The sequence below is a fragment of the Gymnogyps californianus genome, chromosome 2 (assembly GCF_018139145.2).
Source record: "Gymnogyps californianus isolate 813 chromosome 2, ASM1813914v2, whole genome shotgun sequence".
Classification (NCBI taxonomy): Eukaryota; Metazoa; Chordata; class Aves; order Accipitriformes; family Cathartidae; genus Gymnogyps; species Gymnogyps californianus.
In genome coordinates, this window is record NC_059472.1 from 19,343,648 (window position 1) to 19,364,868 (window position 21,221).

General features: G+C 39.3%; 1 protein-coding gene across 2 annotated transcripts; it reads right to left on the reverse strand.

Moving 5' to 3' along the window:
- Window positions 1–217: 217 nt before the first annotated feature.
- Window positions 218–20,640, reverse strand: EBAG9 (estrogen receptor binding site associated antigen 9). Of its 2 annotated transcripts, XM_050891380.1 has the most exons (8): window positions 20,573–20,640; window positions 14,194–14,368; window positions 13,165–13,262; window positions 9,700–9,778; window positions 9,339–9,497; window positions 7,260–7,367; window positions 6,118–6,209; window positions 218–780 (listed from the first exon to the last, which is right to left on the reverse strand). In XM_050891380.1, exons 3-8 carry the CDS (start codon window positions 13,245–13,247, stop codon window positions 660–662), a joined length of 642 nt encoding a protein of 213 aa, XP_050747337.1. In that variant the 5' UTR covers window positions 13,248–13,262; window positions 14,194–14,368; window positions 20,573–20,640; the 3' UTR covers window positions 218–659. The 2 variants fall into 2 exon arrangements, with proteins under 2 accessions (XP_050747337.1, XP_050747338.1); XM_050891381.1 differs by lacking the exon at window positions 14,194–14,368.
- Between the last annotated feature and the right edge of the window lie 581 nt (window positions 20,641–21,221).

Here is a 21,221-nt window from a genome sequence, read left to right on the forward strand (position 1 = left end):
AGCTTCTAGCAGCTTCTCACAGAAGCCACCCCTGTAGCCCCCTCGCTACCAAAACCTTGCCACGCAAACCCAATACAATATTGTACTCTACCAGGAGTACATTTAGAGTTGCAGGTCATCCATAACAAGTCATTTTCTTCTGCACAGGTCAATATGATCTCCCATGGAAAACTCTGAAGTATTTATAAATACTTTTATAAAAAGGCAAAAGCAGACATTCTTTATCAGGCAGGAAGCAAAGGGTTCTTTAAAACTGTTTAATTACATGTTTCAGGTAAGCACAGACAATACAGTAGATTTCCCACCACTGAATATTTACATTCTTTTCTCTAGGCTTGAGCTGTTCATTAAGAGTGTCTTTCAATCAACATCCTTGCTCAATCACTTTTGCTGCAAAGAAGGGTGCTGGAATAGAACTATTGCAGGAAACATCATTCCATCAAGGCATGATTTTCTGTGGGTTTTTTTCTCCTTTAAGAACCACCTACTAGTAGTTCAAGATATTTTGGGAGAATCTTGGCTTCCAAGATGACCTGAAGAATGCACTGAAACCAAGCAGTGTGTTGAAGTCCTAGAAATACTTAAATCAATACCAATATGTATGTTGTAGAGCTGAAATTCTCTTTTTCACTGGCATTGCCATTGATGCCTGGTTTCTGTTAGGACAGTTTTACACCAATTTTGTTTTGTTCCTTTTTCATTAGCCTTTGGGCCTCCTTCTCCATTTTCTTTCGTTGTTGTTCTGCTGCTCTTTTTTCCCTTTCTGCTATCTTCTGTTGTCTGTAATTAAAGAAAATGTGAATTGCTAAATAACAGGAATCTAATTTTCAGCATGGTCATACCTTAAGTTCCTGTCAATAAATAGGTTATTGTAACTAATAAAAACAGAGCTTCAGTCTACTGTAGTTAGGCTCAGAACACTTATTATTTTATTGTACTCAAGTCCTTTTTTTCAGATTAATCTAGTCTTAGGCAGTAATATTTGTTCAATTATTTTACAATCTAAAAGCCACTCAATTCTCAAAGATTCAGAGTAAGTGAATCAGTGAGAGTGTATGACAGTTATAAGGCCTAGTGCTATTTGGGGGGTGGGGGTGGAATCTATCTAATGCTTTGAGTAGCAAGATGACCCATCTTTTCAAATTCAGACCAAAACACTTCGACATGTCTAGAACACTGACTTCTGTCGCCCCTTTCCCTCAGCAGAGGCTTCAGTAGTTATCCTCTTTGTAATACAAGTACTACAAATGTTTTCCTCATGATCAGATGAGATGATAATTTCTAATACTCCCTTTCATGTGTTCACGATCTGTGTTGTACTCTATTGTTCAGTACAAATATAAACAATAGCCTTTAAGGAAATAAAAAAATAATTAAAAATTCTTCAGTTGTGTATCCTTTTAGCATTATTTCTTACCACTGCTATAAAACCCCCGACATCACTATCTGCTAGCTCAAAGAATCTGCCTACAGAAATAGGTTTCCAATTTCAACAAATACATAGCTGACTAGAGCAAAGGAAACAAAAAAAACCAAACACAAAAATCCACTCATTTCATTCCCCGACTTCAGCTAGAACACATCACTGAGTGGCGCAGGGGCAATAACTGGCTCCATACTTCAAGTGGCACATTGCAGCTCTCCTGTATTGCATAAGTAGTAACAGAATGGTGTAAGGAGGTCACTCCTGCTTTGGATTCAGTTTATTGTATATGAGAAATTTGCTAAGTTGCTTGCAATAGGACTTTAAAAATAAAAATGAAGCTTCATTAACTTCAAAAGGTGAATTAACACAGATTCAGTAAGAATAAAGAATTGCTTATTAAGAGAGAATAAAGAATTCTAATTGGCAAGGCAGTAAGGAGTTAACTTTCCATGTATCTAAATTACCTGTGCACATCCACTTAAGTGTATAAAACATACAGAATTAAAAATGATCATCACCTGAAGCAACCTTCTCTGGTAGATTCCAACTATGGACAAACTGGACACACAAAACTTAGAAATATTTGAGGTACAAAGGCTACATATTATCTTTGTATTGGACAGGAGAGGGACTGCACTTATAAATACCTTCATGGTTTCCCTTGATTAATTATTAATGGCTAGAAGTTTTCCCATACTCTCTTAAGCTGCTCTGCTGTCTGTCATGGAAGAATGAAATTAGTCATTCACATCAGGATCTACCTCCCAAGTTAATGGAAGCCCAAACTTTTTTGAGATCATGACCCGCTATTCTACATTCCACCAGAAAGCCAAATAGTTGACAGTGCTGTCAGTCTAGCATATGCAGAGTAATAATATTTGCCACTTTACAGTAGCAGATTTTCTTATATTCCCCACACCTCTGAACTGATGCAGAAGGGAAGAAGCTGTAAGTACACCAGCCAGCATGTAGAGACAGTAGAGTTCCAAAAAGCCACATGAGGTGTTAAGCAATGCTGCTATTCATTTGCAATTCTGAAGTGAGGAAAGTCATAGCATATCACGTTTCTTCCCCCCCCCCCCCAACTGTATGACACAGAACTCCTCTGCACAGAGAAGTGGTTTCCATGCCCTCTAGTGGCTCAGTAATTTTATTGGACTTTAGTTATGCCCAAATGAGAGGAGACCTTCACATCACCTCAGCTAGAGGAACTGAAGTCACCAAAAAATATAAATAAGTAGCTTACCGCAAAGTGATTACCTTTCCACTGCTCTTTTACTTGGTCATTATTCAAAAACATTGATCTCTATTCCAAACTTCCTGCATGTTTTCCACATAAAGTTTCTACCTTTCAGGCTCAGAAAGGTTTCATTCTCAATAAAGGAAGAGCCTATGACGAACTGCAGCCGTATCTGACTCACTTTTTCTGGGTTCCAAAGCAAGGAGTTCAGCAGAGTTTGGATGGAATGATGTAAGTTGTTTAAACCAGGAAAGTATTCAATCCTAATGTCAACCTTGCTTTGCATTCCTAATACAAGTTATGTCCAAAAAACCCTAAACTTCTCTCATTGGCTAGCAGAACACAAATTATAATCAGAACACTGTTAGCAGACATTCTTATTCTAGTATGCTTTTATTTACTGTATACCTTGTGAAAAACTGTAATAAGAATGATTTCATACTATTTGGTTTTTTACTCCAACACAACTAAAAATGCACCAGCATTTAGCTCAACTGTTCCCACTGGGAAAGAAAACCTTCATTTGCAGAAGAAACCAAGTTCTAACTAACTTCAATTAACTGAAAATCCAGTTTATCATCCACTACGCTGATTCATCACTGACTGGAAAATTTCAGTGCATCCCAGCCCAGAACCTGCTGGGGAGTGGGTGGGGAAAAAAAAAAACCCAAAACAAAAACACACCAAAAAACCCCCCAACAGACTACAGGAACTTCTCAGGCACTAGTAGCCTACTCCTCAGCACTGTCAGCATGCTTTGATTCCAGGAAGCATCTGGCTTACTATATATGTTTATTTCAACTGTTACGCATACCCATTAAGTCACCAGAGAGGCCACAGGGTACAGTCTTCTCTGCTGTTTAGCAGGCCATAGCCCATCTTTGCATGATTGATCAGTACTCCATTACTACACAAAAATTATTCCAGTCTAAGATACTTCTGAATACTAACTGAGCACCAACAGGTACCCAGACACAGCTAGCTAAGGGAGATCCTTATTTTTTCTGCGCACTCATTTCATTCTCCATAAGCACTGCTGGAGTACAGTCAGCATTAACACTCTGGAGGGTTAAGGGGACTTTGTCCCCCATTTAGCAGTCTCAACTCTTCAGACCATTTTGTAGACCAAGATGCAGTCTTCTAGCATTAAGAAGAGACTCCAGATCACTCCCTTACTACAGTCTGTTGAAAACAGAGCCAGGCCTGTCAAGTACTATACTAAAGTTTTACATTAAATGTCAGATGTTAATTACACCACAGATGTCTGCTGCAAGAGCAACTGTAAACCTAGAAGGTATTTCCTATCAGTCTTGCTAAAAATCAGCTAGCACTTTCCTCAATTACAGAAAAACATTGTAATTTGATGTGTCATGAATAAAACAAAGGTTTTACTTCACACAGCTGGGATTCAGCTTACACAATGATCAGTTGTAGGGAGGTGGCCATTCATAGCCAGCCAAGCAGTATATAATACAGACAGTTACAGTTCTGATCATGTTCTTTCTATTTACTTGAAATATTTCAACACATACACATCCCTTCTAAAACAAGTAAAGCTTGATACTTTTTATCAAGTATCAAAGGCCAGGGAGGAAATTCTATGAAAATTAACTACTTGAGCTGAAGCCTTTCAATAGTAAAGATGCCAGGCTGAAATCTTTATAACAGCTTCAACCAAATAAGATGACACTTTGAAAAACAGAGTTTGTGGGAAAACCCCACCGCTATCACCATGTAAGAGATCTCTCTTACTAAGTATTCTAGAGCGTGAACCCAACAATTGACAGACAATATACCTTTGACCATCCTGGGAATATCCACTACACAAATTTTATACTCCAGAAATAAACTGGCATACGCACACATCAGATTATTTTTAGTAGCTAATTTGTGCAAGACAAGTCCCTGCTTCGGAAAGTTTGAGTACTTCTTTTCATAGTCCTAAAAACATCTGTAATGGAATGTGGCAAGGCTTAAGTAAAGTACAATGCAGCCTCTGCAGTTAGCAAAAGTAGTTGTTTCATTTCTCAGTTCAAAAAAAGCAGTATTTTTCATTGTCTTTCATTTTCTTTGTCTGGTACATCATAGATTAAGTCTCAGTAGATTGCACTTTAGGATTAAAGATCTTACTGAGCCTATTGATATTCTTTACGGGAAAAGGTACTATCCTTAGAACAAAAACAGTCCAAAGGCACATCATTCATATCACAAAGCTTATACTTCTGTGATACATTAGTGAAAGACAAGACCTGAAACAGTTTCAGTACTGAAGTTAAAAAAACCCAAGATATTGACCAGAATGTACACAGAGGCATCTGATTAAGTTTACAAAAATATTTGCATTACAACCCTATTCTCATATGTTAAGCTGCTGCAGAGCAAGACTGACAGAATTAGAATTGGTTGAAGTTACTATCTATCATTAATGCATCAAAAGTGTGCTGGTGACTTCCTTCTTGTCTTAGTCTACTGGTTAAAAAAAGTAAATTTTCCCAAGTAAGTTTTCCCAAATATTACAATAAATAGTTGACTAGAATCCTTTTTTTGCAAAAATACCTTTTTTTTTTCCTTTAAAGATTCAAAGTTCTAGAATGATTTTTGAATATATCATGTCCTTATTTCATAGTATCACTATTGTCCCACTGAAGCCATGTATTTGTGATTTTCTGAGTAGAATGAGAGCAGTTTAGGAACCTGGAGCCATCTGAGGCAGGTTATCTGATGACGTAGCAAGCAATTAAAGTTTGATAAAACCTTGAAATGAAACAGGTTAACATAAGTCACTGCCAATTAAAATCATTGCATGTGATTAACTTAAACTCAAATCTGCATCTCTTTACCCTTCATACTCCTTCCATGTGTTCTTAAGAGGGGAAAAAAAAAAAGAACGCAAATGGAACAGATGAAGTATTCATGCTAACTTTGTGCAAGACACTGATTTTTACATTCAAGCTGTATCAGCTAGTTTAGTTTAGTTAGCTAGAAAAGCATAGCTCCTACAGGGATTCCAAGAACATACTAATCACTTCACCTTCTATCCTGAACTATTTTTATTTTACAGCACATAGTTATGATCCTTTTTATAAGGACATCCAGTGGTATTTTACTTAATCAAGTTGAAACATGTTAGTTATACATAATAAATTGGGGGGGGGGGGGGGGGGGGGGGGGGGGGGGGGGGGGGCGTTGTTGGGGAGGTTTTTGGGGGCTGGGGGATATTAATGTGTTGTTTCAATGTTCCAGAGATTCTCAGATTTCCCCTACTATCTCATCTACTAAATTGATTAGGTCCAAAATGTATTCTGCCAAGTACCAGTTACATAGAGATTAGATGCATAAAAATCATTTGTCTAAGAATTGTTTAACAATTCTTAGCACTTATCAGAAAGGTGTTACAACAAACCAACCTGTATTTGATTCTTTTACATGTAAAAAGTTTATTTTCAGTTACCTAAGAACTTCTTCTGCCTGCCAGGCAGCATCTTCTTCTTCTTCCCAGGCATTAGTATTTTCTTGCCAAGTATCCAAGTCTCCTAGTTCAGGCTGAAACAAAAGAAGAGAAGTTCTAAGCACATGAAAAAATTAGATAAAACACTTTTATTTTTAACCTTGATGCTTCAGACTTCCAGAAATATTTGAGATATGACGGTACTTCTCAGCTTATTGTCTATGTGTTTTCCCCTGCTCTAACACTGACTTTTTCCAGTTAATTGTTGGAGGGTTTTTTGGATTCTATTGGTGGGTAACAAAGGAAGGAAGGAAGTACTGGAGTGCATTTTTAGGAAGAAGATGAGTTGAGCAGATGAAATGAGTAGACAGTGTAAAAGATTTCTGGAAGTTGCATGGACAAACCAACATGTACATCCACACGTTTGTGTGTCCAATATCACTTGAGTGCTGCTTTTACTCACTGAAAGACCTTTCCTGAATTATTTTAATTACGGACAGTCTAAGGAAGTGGTATGACCGTTCTGTACTGCTTTCGGCCTAGACCCTTTTGTGCACTATGTTAATCAAAGCAGAAGCACTGTTAAAGGCGGCACAGGGGAAGGGAGGGAGAGCATCTCCCTCTAAACAGCCAGGCTGTTAAGTAACTAGACTATTTTTTCAAAGGCTAAAGAGCAAAAATTAGGAGACTGTTAGAATACAATCCCTACAGAAAGGAAGGGAGAAGCAGAAAGTTAAAAGTGGGTCCAAGATAATAAAGCAAAGGTAACCCAGAGGCTTTCCAAAGAACAACAACAAAAAAAACCCCAAAACAAACAAACAAAAACTTCTATTCTTTTGTTAGGAACTTACTGTCTAGAATCCAAAAAAAAAAAAAAATGTATAGTCTGTTGCTTTGCTTTAAAAGATTTGCAAGTATGCAAGTGTTTGGAAGCTTCTTACCTTTTTAACATTGATCTGTTAAGTTTCTCAATAAAATAAAATTAGATTAACTACTTCATTGCTTTGAACCAAATACTCAATTTTAAAACAATTTACATTATTCCACAACTATTCCTCTTGCTCCCCACAATGCAGACCTTAGGCAGACTATTCCTTCTCCTACAGAACAGTCATTTAACTGTCAAATACAAGATCAATACTTACAGATTGGTGAATAAAAGGAATATCTTGTGTAGCTGCTAATCTGCTAGAGAATCCTGTGTTTCCCTCTGGAATCCCAAAATTTAAAGGCTCTCGTTTTTTAATAACTATCTGAAAATATTCAAAGAAAGGAACGAAAAGTGGTAAGTCAAAGCACTGCACAGATTCCTTGGTGATCATATAACTCTGTGCCTGTGAAGGTACAGCTACACAACACCGCACTGTGTCTCAAATCTGCTCAGGTTCTGGAAGCTGTACAGCCAAATGAACTGATAAGTGAGAGAAGCTAAATGCAAAAGACACAAGAACTCCTTCCTCCACCCACTAGCTTTTTCTTGAGTCACATGGAAACGTATGACTGTACCAAGACAGAGAAAGGGCACAAAGAATTACAGATCAAATAGCCACATCTCCCAGTACTCATATAACCTACCAATTACATGACATACTCCTTGGAGAAATCCTGCTTCCATGATAGGTCACTGTAAGATCCTACTCTTGAGGATAGTGCTGTCTGCACAGCTATACTGCTTTGGAACATGAGCTCTCTTAGCTACTTCAATAGCATATCTGTGCAGACAATTTAAGTTTCAGTAGCTGCAATGTAATTCACTATCACATCAACTGGTAGAGCTCATTTGGCTGAAAAACATGCACTAATGCTTCTCCTAAAAGGCTTATTAGCAAATTTAACGTGGTTGCTAAGATCATGTATCCCTTACTTGTCGTGACCTCAAGATACAAACTTACTTATTTCGTTTAGCCTACTTTAAGTCTCTGCCGCTTCCAAGAGGTAGATTCACAGTTACATTGACTGTACAAACGCTAGTACCAATGCAAGAAAGGAAACAGGACTAGACCGCCTTATTTAGCAATGACAGACTCTGTTATTTGACTGAAGTTCCATTTCCAGACATCGTAGATATGAGTGGTAACACGAGTAGGTTCCATCTCAGATCTTGGGCTTTATATTGAGCCCAGATTCGGTGGAAATACAAACGCAAATTCACTTTTAAGGGTGGTAACAAAGCCAAGTTAGCAGGAATGTTCTTTATGGTGCCTGCAGTCATCCCTAGAGATACATTTAAACTAAACCCAGTATACAGTATTCAAACAGCATGGACTCCTCTCGAGTTTTGTTCTGAACCTGAAGCTCATTCTATTAGGCAAAAAATGTCATTAGTTACAAAGGAAAAATCTACCTCTCCCCAGTCCTCCTCTGCCCCTCATATTTTGGGAGATCAAAATCCTTAGAATTTAGTCCACAGAATACTGTAGATCCTGAATGTACAGAAAACTGACATCTGCGGTCCTATGAACTGGAGATGATACTGGAAGATTCATGGTTGGAAGGGGCCTCAGGAGGTCTGTAATCCAACCTCCTCCTCAAAGCACTGTCAGCTCTGAGGCTGATGAAGGTACTCAGGGCTTATCCACTGATAAACTTCCAGAGTTGGAGCCTGCACAACCTCTCTGGTAACCTGTCCCAGTACTTGACTGCCTTTGTTGTGAAAAAGGTTTTCCAATTGACTCAAAGCCCTGTAAGTATCCAGCTGAAAGATTTCCACGTAGAAACAAAACTTGCAATTACCAGAAGTTTAATCAGCATCTATTTACGGCATTGATGCTCTTGTGGATATGCCCTTCTGTCTTACCTCCATAATAAAAATGGATATTTGAAGAGCAAGCTATTTTGAAGTATCAGCTCCCTAATTCCAGCCTCCCCAATATAGCTTGGTAAAACAAGTAACCATTGTTTTCTGAAACAGCAGTGCTGCTACCTCAAACTTCAGTAGAGCAGGACATGGAATGTCTCTGTTCAAATAATGGAAGGGTATGAGCACAAGTATCTTAGTGCAGTTGTTCCGTTTTCAGAAATGAAGTGACTTGAGGGTTCTCACATTATACTTCCCAGAGTATTTTTAATTGGACTTGTTAGACTACACATCGGCACCTATTCTCACTTCAATAGGACAGCTTAATTTTACCAGCAAGCACTTTCTATAAGTTGCCAGTTTACTAATAGCCTATTTTAAAGCAAGGAAAACGCTCCTTAAGTATTGCACTTTCAACTATACTTACTTTTTGAGTTTTTCTTATAGTTGGTGTCATATCTTTAAAATAATCAGGTTCCATTTGTTCCAAAGGATTTTGCTGAGCAGCCACATTACCATTGCCACCTTCAATCTTCACACTGGTAGGTGCATCTTCATCCCATGAAGACCAGTCTTCTACTTCAGGCTGAATAGAAGTGTATGGTACAAGTTAATATTATCTGCAAGTAAAAACTTGTCTTTTTATATCTTGCTAAGATATATACTTAATATTATATAGCATATACAATAATATTATATCTAAGAAATATACCAATCCTGTTGTAGGACTGGTATAATAGATAATCACTTAACAGAGTGATTAAGTCACCTACCACTTAAGCAATTACCTGTTTAGGAACAGATGAATAATCCACTGTGGTTGGCAAAGTTATTTGGTCTCCACTTAACTTTCGCCCTCTTCCAGACCTGAAAGAAAAATGTAGGATTCCTCCAAGCTCTGAAAACATGAGCACTAAGTTTAAAAAAAACAAAAAGGAAGTCTGAGAACAGCACTACTGAAAATAGTCATGGCTAAAACATTAAGTGCTTAAACTACCTTAGTATTAACTACTGCCAGTAAAAGTCTGCTAAACAAAGGAATTTCATCATGAATTTAAAGCAAAGTTCACAAGAATTTCAAAGTGCAATTTACTTTTCAAACTGCAGTAGAAACAGAGGAGAAGCAACTCTAAGAAATATGAAAATGGACAAATTAACTCAGTTATTTGCATACAGTCAGTTACAATTTTTAGATTGTCAGTGCTTATGAAGCAAACACTATTGATCTATGTTTGTTCAAAGATAACCATTTCTACTGTAAACTGAGAAATCTTTCTACTTGTCTTAGATGTTAAGCTGTGTCTAACAAATTGCTTTCTGAGCTGCTTGATTTGAAAGCCCCTCTAAAGCACTTTTTCCTTCAAAGTCTAAAGAGAGATAGTACAAGATTATGCAAGTCAACAGCTTCTGCTCAATACATGCTTCTACTTAAAGAATACTGTTTCAATGAAAGCATTCCAGCAACTATATCAAATAATTTTAATTGAAAACAAACACTAATGCATTGCAAATAAGCCACCTAGGTATTTACTTAATGACAGCGTTCAAAGATCACAATAATAATAAAAATATTCTTAGCTGACATCCACTATATTTTAAAACCTTGTAACACAAGAGAATGAAATTCAGGCTCACACTCAGTTTTCCCCAAAGAGTGTAAGCTCCTACAGCAAGACAGTCATGTAATTGACCTTAGGCATCTTGGAAAAGTTAAGTTTCATTTATTACTACTGATGAGAATAAGACTGGGAAACTACAGTTTGGAGTTCATATCCATTAGTTTTACTATTATAGAACGTTCTACCATCAACTCAGAATAGCTGAATTGCTTGTAATACCACCTCTGCTGCATGCTGGTAAGTGATTAGATATATTTTTCCTACTTTAAACCCAACAGATTCTTCCTTAGGAAAGATCAGGTGCTACCATCAAATTTTCAAGCCTTATATAACTAACTCTAGCCCCTTTAGAAACTGTTCCTTTAAGCTGAAAAGCAACACTGTTTAGGGGTAAAGGAAGGTGAAAACACTGTTCCCTCAAACACATTAGAGGCTTCTGGTTCTGGCTGACTAGATTAGTTGATGTCTCTAAAGGAAACCCAAGCTTGGAAACATCCTCCTGCAGACCTGTACAACATACATATCTTTAAAACTATTCTAAACCATCACTTCTGCAATATATTTCCCTACTTATATGATCTAGAAGACTCCAGCAAGTGGCTCATAACAAACATTCATCTAGCCAAAATGATTACACTGACAAGGGTGAAGGTGGGAGGAAACAGCTTCTGTCATACAGCATGGGGAAGAATATGCTACGCAGGGCAGCACTGAGGAAGGCTACATATCACCACTTCTTTTTCTACAAAGGGAAGAAGATGCTTATAGGAACAGTTGTTTACAACCATCATTAGACAGATATTGATCACTGCTCTGAATGCCAAATGCCTCAAGAATTCTTGGTTTTGGTTCTCCTTACTAATTAGCAGCATCCAGATTTCTCATCTGGAGAAGATAACTAGAGATTTTAAAACAGAATGAAAGCTCATCTTTTTAAACTTATACTTTTTATTTCCTGGAAACAGTGGATTCGGGCAGGCTGTTTTTTATCAAAAAAGTTTTAACTAAAGAGATGACAGTACTATATATAGGCTTTATGCTGACTAGAAAGATGCACAATCTCTACGGGCACTTGTTTAAATGAAAAACGAATGTAAACTATATAATCTAAGTACTAGCTCATATCCATTGTATTAAAATGCACATTTAATTAAATCACATTTGCTGGTTATCAGGCATACTCATATGCAGGGGTGCATTACAGGAAAACAAAATTTATCAAGCTATGCTTTGCAGCTGACATTAAACGGAAGAAACATCTGTAGTTAATGGACTGAACTAATTTGATCCACTGACTTGCTTATGTGAAGCATTTTGCATTTTCATTCTTTCAACTAATTGTTAGTCACAGAAAAAAAGTTCTCCTCCTTTTTACTCCCAAGCAATTCCTCAGCTGTTCATTTCAAGGATTTAGTTCATTCAAAAGTTGAAAAATGGAGGAAAATACTGTCATTACACCTACTAAGCAATTATCTGCTTATAAATGCTATCTTAACACTTAAATGAAGGGTCCACATAATATAGAAGCTATCATCACCTCAGTGTTTTGACTTTTTTAGAACTTGAACAGCAAATATTCTTAATTTAATTAGGAATTCAAATCACAGAACTAAGGTGGACACCTATATAGTTGTATGCAGCATTAAAAGCTTCACTAGATCTGTAGTGAATTTACCAATCAGTTTAGAGCTTCCTCTTATTCTTGGAATAAGTAAAGGTGAACAGGAAATAAACACTTATTTTGTGTCTACCACATATTCTGCATATGCTTTAACCTCACTGGCAAAGTAGTAATCATACACAAAAGGAGAATGCATTTCTCTAGATTGCTATTTGTTTATGTAAAACAACATCCTGCAAGAGTGGCAGTAGTTCACATGACAGCACAGTGCTGAGAAGATCGACCTCAGGTACTCTGCTGCTCTACTATTGAATTCTACTATTACACAACCATAACTCTTGAGGGTTTTTTGAATGCTTCTAGGTACTAAACGGCTGCATTTATGGGTCTACAACTCAAAAGAAGACGATGTATGACTTAAAAGAGTAAGCAAAAAATAAGTCATGTTCATTAAAAAAGAAAAAAAAGCAGTTCCCTTGAACTTTAATCACTGTCCTCCAAACTTTTGAAAGAATCTTCAATAAGCAGAAGAATCTGAAGTCTCAGGCAACTGTTTCTTGACAAAGCAGGATAAGAATCACTTACATTTATAATGAAAGCCTACTTATTGATGACTGGGTGGATGCTGCCATTAACTGAATCTCTTAAAAAACAAGATATCACTTGCCAAGTATTTCTAGAAAATGTGAAGAACAATTTTTCTTAAAGTTTGACACTGGAGAGTTTTAAAAGGCAATTTTAAAACCTTGTCACAGCTGTTTAGAAAACACTCCTCATTAGAGCTATCATACCACAAAATACACTCACAACTGCACTACACAGACTTTTGAACTCTGAAGGAACATGCAGATTAAACAGTGAATCTGACTTAGTTTTTATCTGTCTTGATTGTTTTGCAATTAGTAAAATCAGAACTGGGAAAAGTGGTGGGTGGGTGCTGGGAGAAGGAAAGAAGTGCAAGAACCTGTAATTAAAAAGAGAAAAGGTAACCAAATTAAGTAAGACATGTTTACCTGCATATTAACTTTTTAATGAAAGAAAGCACTGCTGCCAGGCAAGTACAGATTCTAAAGAGTCGAAACTGTGTTATGGCCATGGTGAGAAACCCTTCCTGCAAAAGAAAAAAAAGTTAGATGTAGAGGATTATACATTTTTACATAGTTCTTAAATTCAATTTCCTTAGTTGCTGATAAGCAAGGAGCATTCTATGAAACTATATTAATGCAAGAAAAGAGAGGAGATACCTGGAGCAAAGACACTACCTGCCTACTATCAGGACATTTCACTGATGTAAATAATACAAGTACCTAATGTATATGGCCTTTAAAGAAACAGCACATAATCATAGGTAAAGTCACAGTTCAAGATACTTTTAAAGGGGAAGTGCAGAAAATCAATTGCAATTACTGTACAGCTGATCTGTTTTAGACACTAACAATGGCACTGAACACTAGCAATGCAAGGAGAACAGAATAATCATCAGCAAGAAGCTCACACTTGTTTGAGCAAGTCTTGCATATACAAATTATAAATTTAGTCATTAAGTCAAAACCCAAAATTGGCCATTTAAATTTAGTTTCCACTTTGATGGAAATGTATGATAAGAACAAACATTGTTTATTTTAGAACCAGTGTCACTGAAAAAAATCATCGGCAAAGAAAGACTCTGTTCATCCTGTGTGCACTATAGCACCAGTTAACCCCTATATCTATCAATATTCCTATGCCAGACTGGATCGTGCTAGCAAGCCCAGCCAAGAAAAAATTAATCTCTGGCTGAAGCTACTTCTGTTGGCAGCTATTTTTCAGTGTCAATTTGATAATCTAGAGAATTTATACTCAGTATACCACATTATTCCAACAGATCCCCTCAAATAGGTACAGACTGAGTCAGAATAATCTGCTGTAATTCAAGGATCCCTTTTCTCTCTTCTACAGGTGAACATTTCAGAGTAAAGAATAAGAGGTTAGGCTTCACAAATAGCTTTTCATTATATACATCTACACTTGTAACAACATTTTCTGTTGCAAGTTTAACATACCTCCTGGTGAGAAGAGAAGGCAGCCCTGTGACATTTCCTCAGGCCATGAGTATTCCATGGAAGGACAGCTTGATTTCAAATATGCTATGGCATTTAAATCACTTTTTATATTCCAGGCTTTAAGTTAGGAAGAGTCAGGAAGGTGGATCATTAGGTAGGCTGCTCCAATACTGCCCTGAGGATTTTATTAAAAAGTACATAATGGGATTTGTGAGCTTCATGGAGCTTAAATTTATTTTTTTATTGGTGCTCATTTGCTAGATAATGTAACTAGTATTAAACACTGTAGTAATATAGTACTGGAAATATTGCTTCACATACAGTCCAGATCAGGAATTTCTGCTATTGAGAAATCATACAGGGTGGCTATTAAACAAACAGGCCCTTCTACTGTAAAATGGAAGGCTTTAGTCAGTAAGTAACCACCAAATTACAGACTGCGCTACCAAGCTGTAGCTCAGGAGAAAGGCCTCATAGGACACATTTCACCTCTACTTTGACACTAGCATTATCTTAATCTCATTTCATGGGAGACTTAAAAATGTAGAGAACCTTATACAGTAGTGGGTATTAAACGGGCTCTTCATCTAACAGGAACCGGAAACAGTCAAACTTCCCACAAAGAAGCAAGAACAGCTGACACTGTCCAACACATTTAGCTTTTAGTTTTAAAGATAGGACTATCATTTCATATTGTGCTCAAGCATTTCCTTACCTTCTGGAATAAGCAATTTTGACAATATCTAGGTGACAGGAGAATGCATCAGTCAAGAATTTGAAGGATTCAGAAATAGTGGAAGTTAGTGAAAAAAACAGTGGATAGTAACTAGATGGACAGTTCTCTATTCTAAAGGTAGAAATTATTGCAAACTAACACTGAATTGGTGAAAGAAATTGTTACTTTTAAAAGAGCCAGCTAGAAGCCATCTACCCGAGATCTGAGGTATGAAGAGCAGGTGACCTGCTGAAATAAAGGTATGTCTTTTTTGAAAGGAAGCTTGTTTAGAAGCTCACTCCACTCTTCTCTATCAGAATTCACTCTTCTATCAGCTTGGGGGGCAGGAGGGAAGGAGTAGAAAAGTACTCAATGTTAGAAAGAGTAAAGCCATTTTCCCCACTGTTTAGTCTACCTAACTGCCACACTGGACACATCAGACAGATCCTAAATTAAAAAACAAACTATTGATTTAAAAGGTTGTTTTAGGAAGCAACCATTACTCAAAAACCTCTGCAGACTCAATATTACTTGTGCCTAAGTTCAAAGGACTGGGAAGTTTACTACCTAAGTGCAAAACTAAAATCAAAGCAACATTCAGTGTGTCAGTTACATATATATATATATATATATATATATATATGTATTTTCAACTCATGTCCATTTTTTAATATATCAAATTGTATACTGTATTGACTTCTCAATAGGAAGTTAAACAACTAAAAAACCAGAATCCACAAGAAGTCTGGCTTGCAAGCTTGTGAAGTCCATGGCTGACAAGAGTTAGCCACCAGAAGTTAATCCATTTTTCCCAGGTCATTCCTATACACGAGTGACTACACTTCCAATATCACCAGTATGCCTGTTTGGCAGGGTTCCATAGCTATCGTCATTCCCCGTAACAATCAGATAACTTGTCCCTCTCCACTTTCTATGTCATGCAAAAATTTCAGAGTTATGAGAGACACACACAATCACATAATGTATTTGTGTTAGAGCTGCACTTCAACTGTGGCAGTGTTAGGCCCTTCAAGACAGTAAATACTGTTTTGCATGCCTCTCCTCTGAGCTTTGATTGTAGTCTTCCCAATTAAGTTAAGCTCTGTACGCTACAAGTTCTCAGATGCACAACCAGAGTTCTGGCAACAATATGCTATCAGCTAGCCATAGTAATATTAGCAATCATCCACCTTTAAAAAGTACGTTCATCAGTGTATCTAGTTTTTATACTGCTAATTAAGATATGAAGCAGTATATATGCATTAATTTTAGCAATATGCTAAAAGCTGTTTAAAATAGAATCTTGAACCAATTATTGGCTCAAGATTAAGACAAGTCAAGCATTCTCCCCAGTGTCTGAAACAGCACCTGAAGCATTTGCATTGTTGCTCTAAGGCCAGCACTACCCAAAAAGAAAAGTTAAAGGTTAGCTAAAGGTTTTGAGTTTTGTTTGGCGCCTTTTGGGGTGGGGGGGTGGGGTGCGTTTTTTGTTGTTTTTTTTAAAAAGTTAATTAGTTTTCTCAAAGGTAAATAATTTTATATTCTGAAGCAGTTGTATGAATACAAATGTACATGGAACCTTAATGAGTTCACTGCAAACCTAATTCACCTGACACCATTACACTAAACTTGTTAAGTGAAACAAAGTGATCATTCTTTTCTTGTCCATCTTTCTCAAACACCGGAAAGAAGCACAGCCATGTATCTTCCTTATCTCATGAATGGGAACAAATACTGAACAGTATAATGCTAAATGGCAAGGCTACAACCTTCTTTCTTCCTTTTCTTCTCTTAAGCCGTTCCTTGATAATCAATCTCAAAAGAAACTACAATTATATCAGCATCCAACTATGATACAGGATGGCAGAGAGACATAATACAAAGTGGCAGTACTCCAGCAAGAATCCTAGAACATTTCTTAACAGATGGAGGCAAAGGTGAAACACTGGACTAGAATTCACAAAATCTGATAGAGCTGTCTGTCAGCCTGATAACACCCTTGTGCATATCACGCCTCATGCCTCAGCTTCCCATCTGTAAAACTGGATAGAGCTTTCCTTCTCCCATTATTGAGATTGCTTCTAATGTATTACATTGATCAGACTTACTGTCAACTGAACTTTTAAGTTCCATTACAACAGATACAAATAAACAAATATATCAGGACATGAATCCTAATTAATTTAATTCTAGCAGTCAATGCAACAATTTTGTAACAGATACCAAATTTAGTTGGAGTTTGACCTGCGTAGCTCATACTGCCTTCTATTGGTAAAAAGTCACAGCAGTTGTTCACATGGAAGATGAGCACAGAAAAGATTAAAGCACAGCAGCAGCAAGATGTTAAACCCATTTAGAGCCAAGTCAGAAGAATGAGGCAACTTATCCCCAAACATATTTTATGAATCCATAAAGGAAATATAGTGAAGGGAGGGAAAGGTCAGGAGTTTATTGAACTGAAACATTTTTACATTGCTTTCAGCTTACAGCAGTGGCCTCATTAGAACTCCTGGCACCTCTGACTTCACTGACACTAGCCAGCAAATTGCCCGTGGCACGCATTGTCCGTCTGAGTTAGTCAACTATGGTGCAACAAGCAAGACTCTCACTGGCCATCACTGTACAATGAGCACGTTGTCATCTGGAGAAGCACTTCCTCTTTCATACCTAATTGCACACACAAACACCACTTAAACAATATTTCAAGAGACACAGCCGATTCTAAAATAAAGTCACTTTGTGGCACTAAAACTGCTTTAGAGACTTGTTTTCTCCTAGTGAACTCATCTCCTCCTGTCAGTGAAAAAGATGTCAAAACACTTATATTACGGAGCACCTATCCTGCTCTCCTCTGTTCCTCTACAATGCTGACTGATTTGTACTGCATAGTTTTCTTCAGATACCACATCTCTGAAATGGAATTTCTGCCTTGAATTACCAGTGCTTTGTGAATTGATTACATTTTCTTTCACATCAGCTCATCTGTGACTCTGGAATGAAGACATCTTGGAAACAGACTTTAACTTATATTAAACACAGCTAGCTAAATAGCCAAAGGATGGCATCTAAATCAAGACTAAAAATACCTTGTCTGAAACTGGAAGGTTCCCCGCCAACTACATATTTACATGAGTAGCCACAAAACAAGCCTCACCTTCCTAAAGCAAAATGAGAAGTCCATTTCCTAGTACAAAAGACTAACATGGCCTTGAGTGCTTACATGTGTCAGCACCAAAACTCCACAAAAGCACCACTGAACCAGCATGTTTTTACTAGAACAGCTGACAAAAACCTAGCAAGTACCATATGATTAGTCCAAAGTTTCAGTGGCAAGGATAGGATTTCTTAAAAGTTCATTTGTATGAAATTTTACAAAACTAGAGTGGCCGCATCAATCTGAAGATGCCCAAGTAGGTTTATAGGGAGATGGAATCTTATGAAGATTAGTAGATAGAGCTAAAAAAAACTGTTTATGTTCAAGCATGCAAACTCTCCTCCAAATCACATACATTACAAGATGTACAAAGACATTCTCTATTTTAAAAAAGGCAATGTAATGATTCAAGAACAGCATTCAGTCAGGTACTGAAAGACACAGCCAGCATCTCCTGCATTTCAAAGAGAGCAACCATGATTCTGTAGCCTAATGAGGAGGTTCCACTCCCCTCTTCCTGGCTGATTTCTTTGTTTTTTGTTTGGGTTTTTTTCTGATCACCTTATCTATAAAAACATAATATTGGGAACACTGAGGGAGGAGGAAAAAACTTAATGGGTCAATGTCTTTACTACTGAGTTTGATAAATGGATAGATTAAATGGCAGCATGAATGAACCTTGAAGCCATGCTGCTATGGCATTAGAAAGAGAAGCAGAATCCAAAGGGAAGATTAGGAGGCATGTCCTCTATTTAACTATAGGTAGGTGGTTGGGGGATGTCCGTAATAGGTACTGTAGTTTCAGCACTAATGCTCCAACTTTCAGTGCAAGCACCCTAACTATGCAGTTGTGAGGTAGCTGGGAGAGACTACTCTGCCTGTGACTTAGGGGAGTGAGCTACGTCATCCAAGGTGCTCAAATCCAGGAAGAGATTTCGAGACTAACAGGTGCTGCAGAAGATACCAAAATTCAAGAAGGAATGTTTGTCTCTCTAACTAAAGGCAGTAAAAATTGGTGCACGCTGGCAATTCCGAAGTTACTCCTAGACACCTAACACTCTGTTATACGACATACGGAGTTTCAACTTTTTTTTAAACATGCTACTCCTGGAACCATAAAACTTCTATAGTAATACCACCTCATCTCACCCCTTCCTCTCCAAGAAACTGAATATAGTTCCAATCTTGTTAATGTGAACTCTTGAAGCTTTCTGTTCTGAATTAGAATATGTTCTATTTTTCAAGACAACGTTAGTTAAAATAGAAAGTTTAGGTCCACTGACTAATCAGTCATTCTTTGACAATTCCTTACCTACTTATGCTACTGCCTTCTGAAAACGAGCATACAGAACATAAAGACTGAAGTCATGCAATCCCATGATACTACACTACAACTTCATTCACATTTGCAAGAAGTCTTTGACATAATGCACTAATTCGTGTAACTCACTTTGCAACACTGGAGAAGTTCTCAGACACAGAACCAGAGTTCAAGAGACCCCAGTTCTGTTCCAGTCCTTATTAGTCATCCTGAACTTAAGTTATCAGTAGCTACAGAGAAAGCCAGACATGACAAATTAACACACCCTCATTATTACTACCACAAAATCATCTTGCAACATCTGCTGTCTCGACAAGCACCAGCTATTTACAATCAAGATACACTACAAGACATGCTGTGCAAGATGGCTTAAAGACATCTCTACAGGGCACGTCTGTATTTCCAGAGTACTCAGAAGGACTATAAAGCAGCAAGCTATACTATTTTTCATTAGATGCACAACTGAGGCACTTACATTGTGAATTCATGACCATGAAATAGTGCCCCACCATTCTACAGAACATCCCAGGCTCGAGTGTTATTAGAGACAGCACTGAAGCCAGATGGTAGCACTTAAGTTTTCTGTGACCTGTTAGAGACTAAGTCTGTAAAAGCGTACTAAGGAAATTTCACGTTAACTTTTATGCAAATTGTCAGTCAGTATGAAGAAAGAAAGACTCGGTAACCCCAAGCAGTGCGGTCCCACAGAGTCCCTAGAAACACCAAAAAAAAGCTTAAACCCCGCCAGCTCTGACAGGACGCGCCCCCTCCCCCCCTCCCCTTTTCCACAGGGTGCCAAACCTCCCAGTCCCCAAACGCTGCCTATCTACTCGTCAGCCACTTCATGCTTCTCCCAGCCCGTGGGATCTCCCCCCGCTCTCCACCCCAGAAGGGGCCCGGACCAGTCGGGCAAAGACACGGGGCGGCCGTGGGCCTAGCGCTCCCGGGGACGGCCGGGCAGGCCTGCCGCTGGGCGAGGGCTGGCGGGGCACAGGTGCGGCGGCAGCCATACCGCCCCGGGGCCGGGGCGTCCGGAGCATGGAGGGGAACGGGGCGGAGGCCTTACTGAGGGAGAACCGCGAGGGCCTACCCCGCGGCCGGGCCCCCTGCCCAGCCGCGCCGAGGCGAGGCGAGGCGAGGCGGAAGCAGGCACCCGGCGAAGACGAAGGAAGCGGCCGTCCCCACTCACCTGCCCCGAGTGGGATGGCTCTCCGTGGGCCGCGGGAGGCCAGGGGCCGAGGCGGCCGCTCCCGCAGCCTCCGCCCTCGCCGGCCGCCCCTCATTCAAAGCCGGGCGCGCACCGCTGCGCCGCCGCCTCCCGCGCCGCCATCTCGGCCTTCTGTCACCCGGGAGACGGGCCCGCCCCTTCCGGCCGCGCCCCTTCCCCTCGCGCCGCCAACCGGCGCTCGCGCTTGTGCCCGCGGCTCCCGCCCTGGGACGCCGGGCCAACGGCCGCTGAGCCAACGGCGGCTGAGGCGCCGGGCCGGGCCGGGGCGACGTGGCCTTTCTGCGGGGACAGCACAGGGTACGCGGCACAGGCGCGCCGGGCTGCCCCGCGGCCCGCCCCCGCCGGCAGCCTTCAGCCTCTCCCGCCCTCCTTCCCTCCTGCGGCCCGCACCGCGCCTGGCGAAGGCCGCCCTGCGCGGCGGGCTGCTCCCCGCTCGCCGCGGCCGCGCCCCGCGCCTCGCCACAGTGGCCGCCTGGCCCCGGGGGCGTTTGAGCCGGGTCTTTGTCACTTCGGGGAACTGTGATAAAAAAGCGTTGGTCTTTAATGTAATCAGGGTCCTGCATACGTGGTTGTAAAGCTATGTGGCTGGCTAGATGCTGAGCTGTAAATT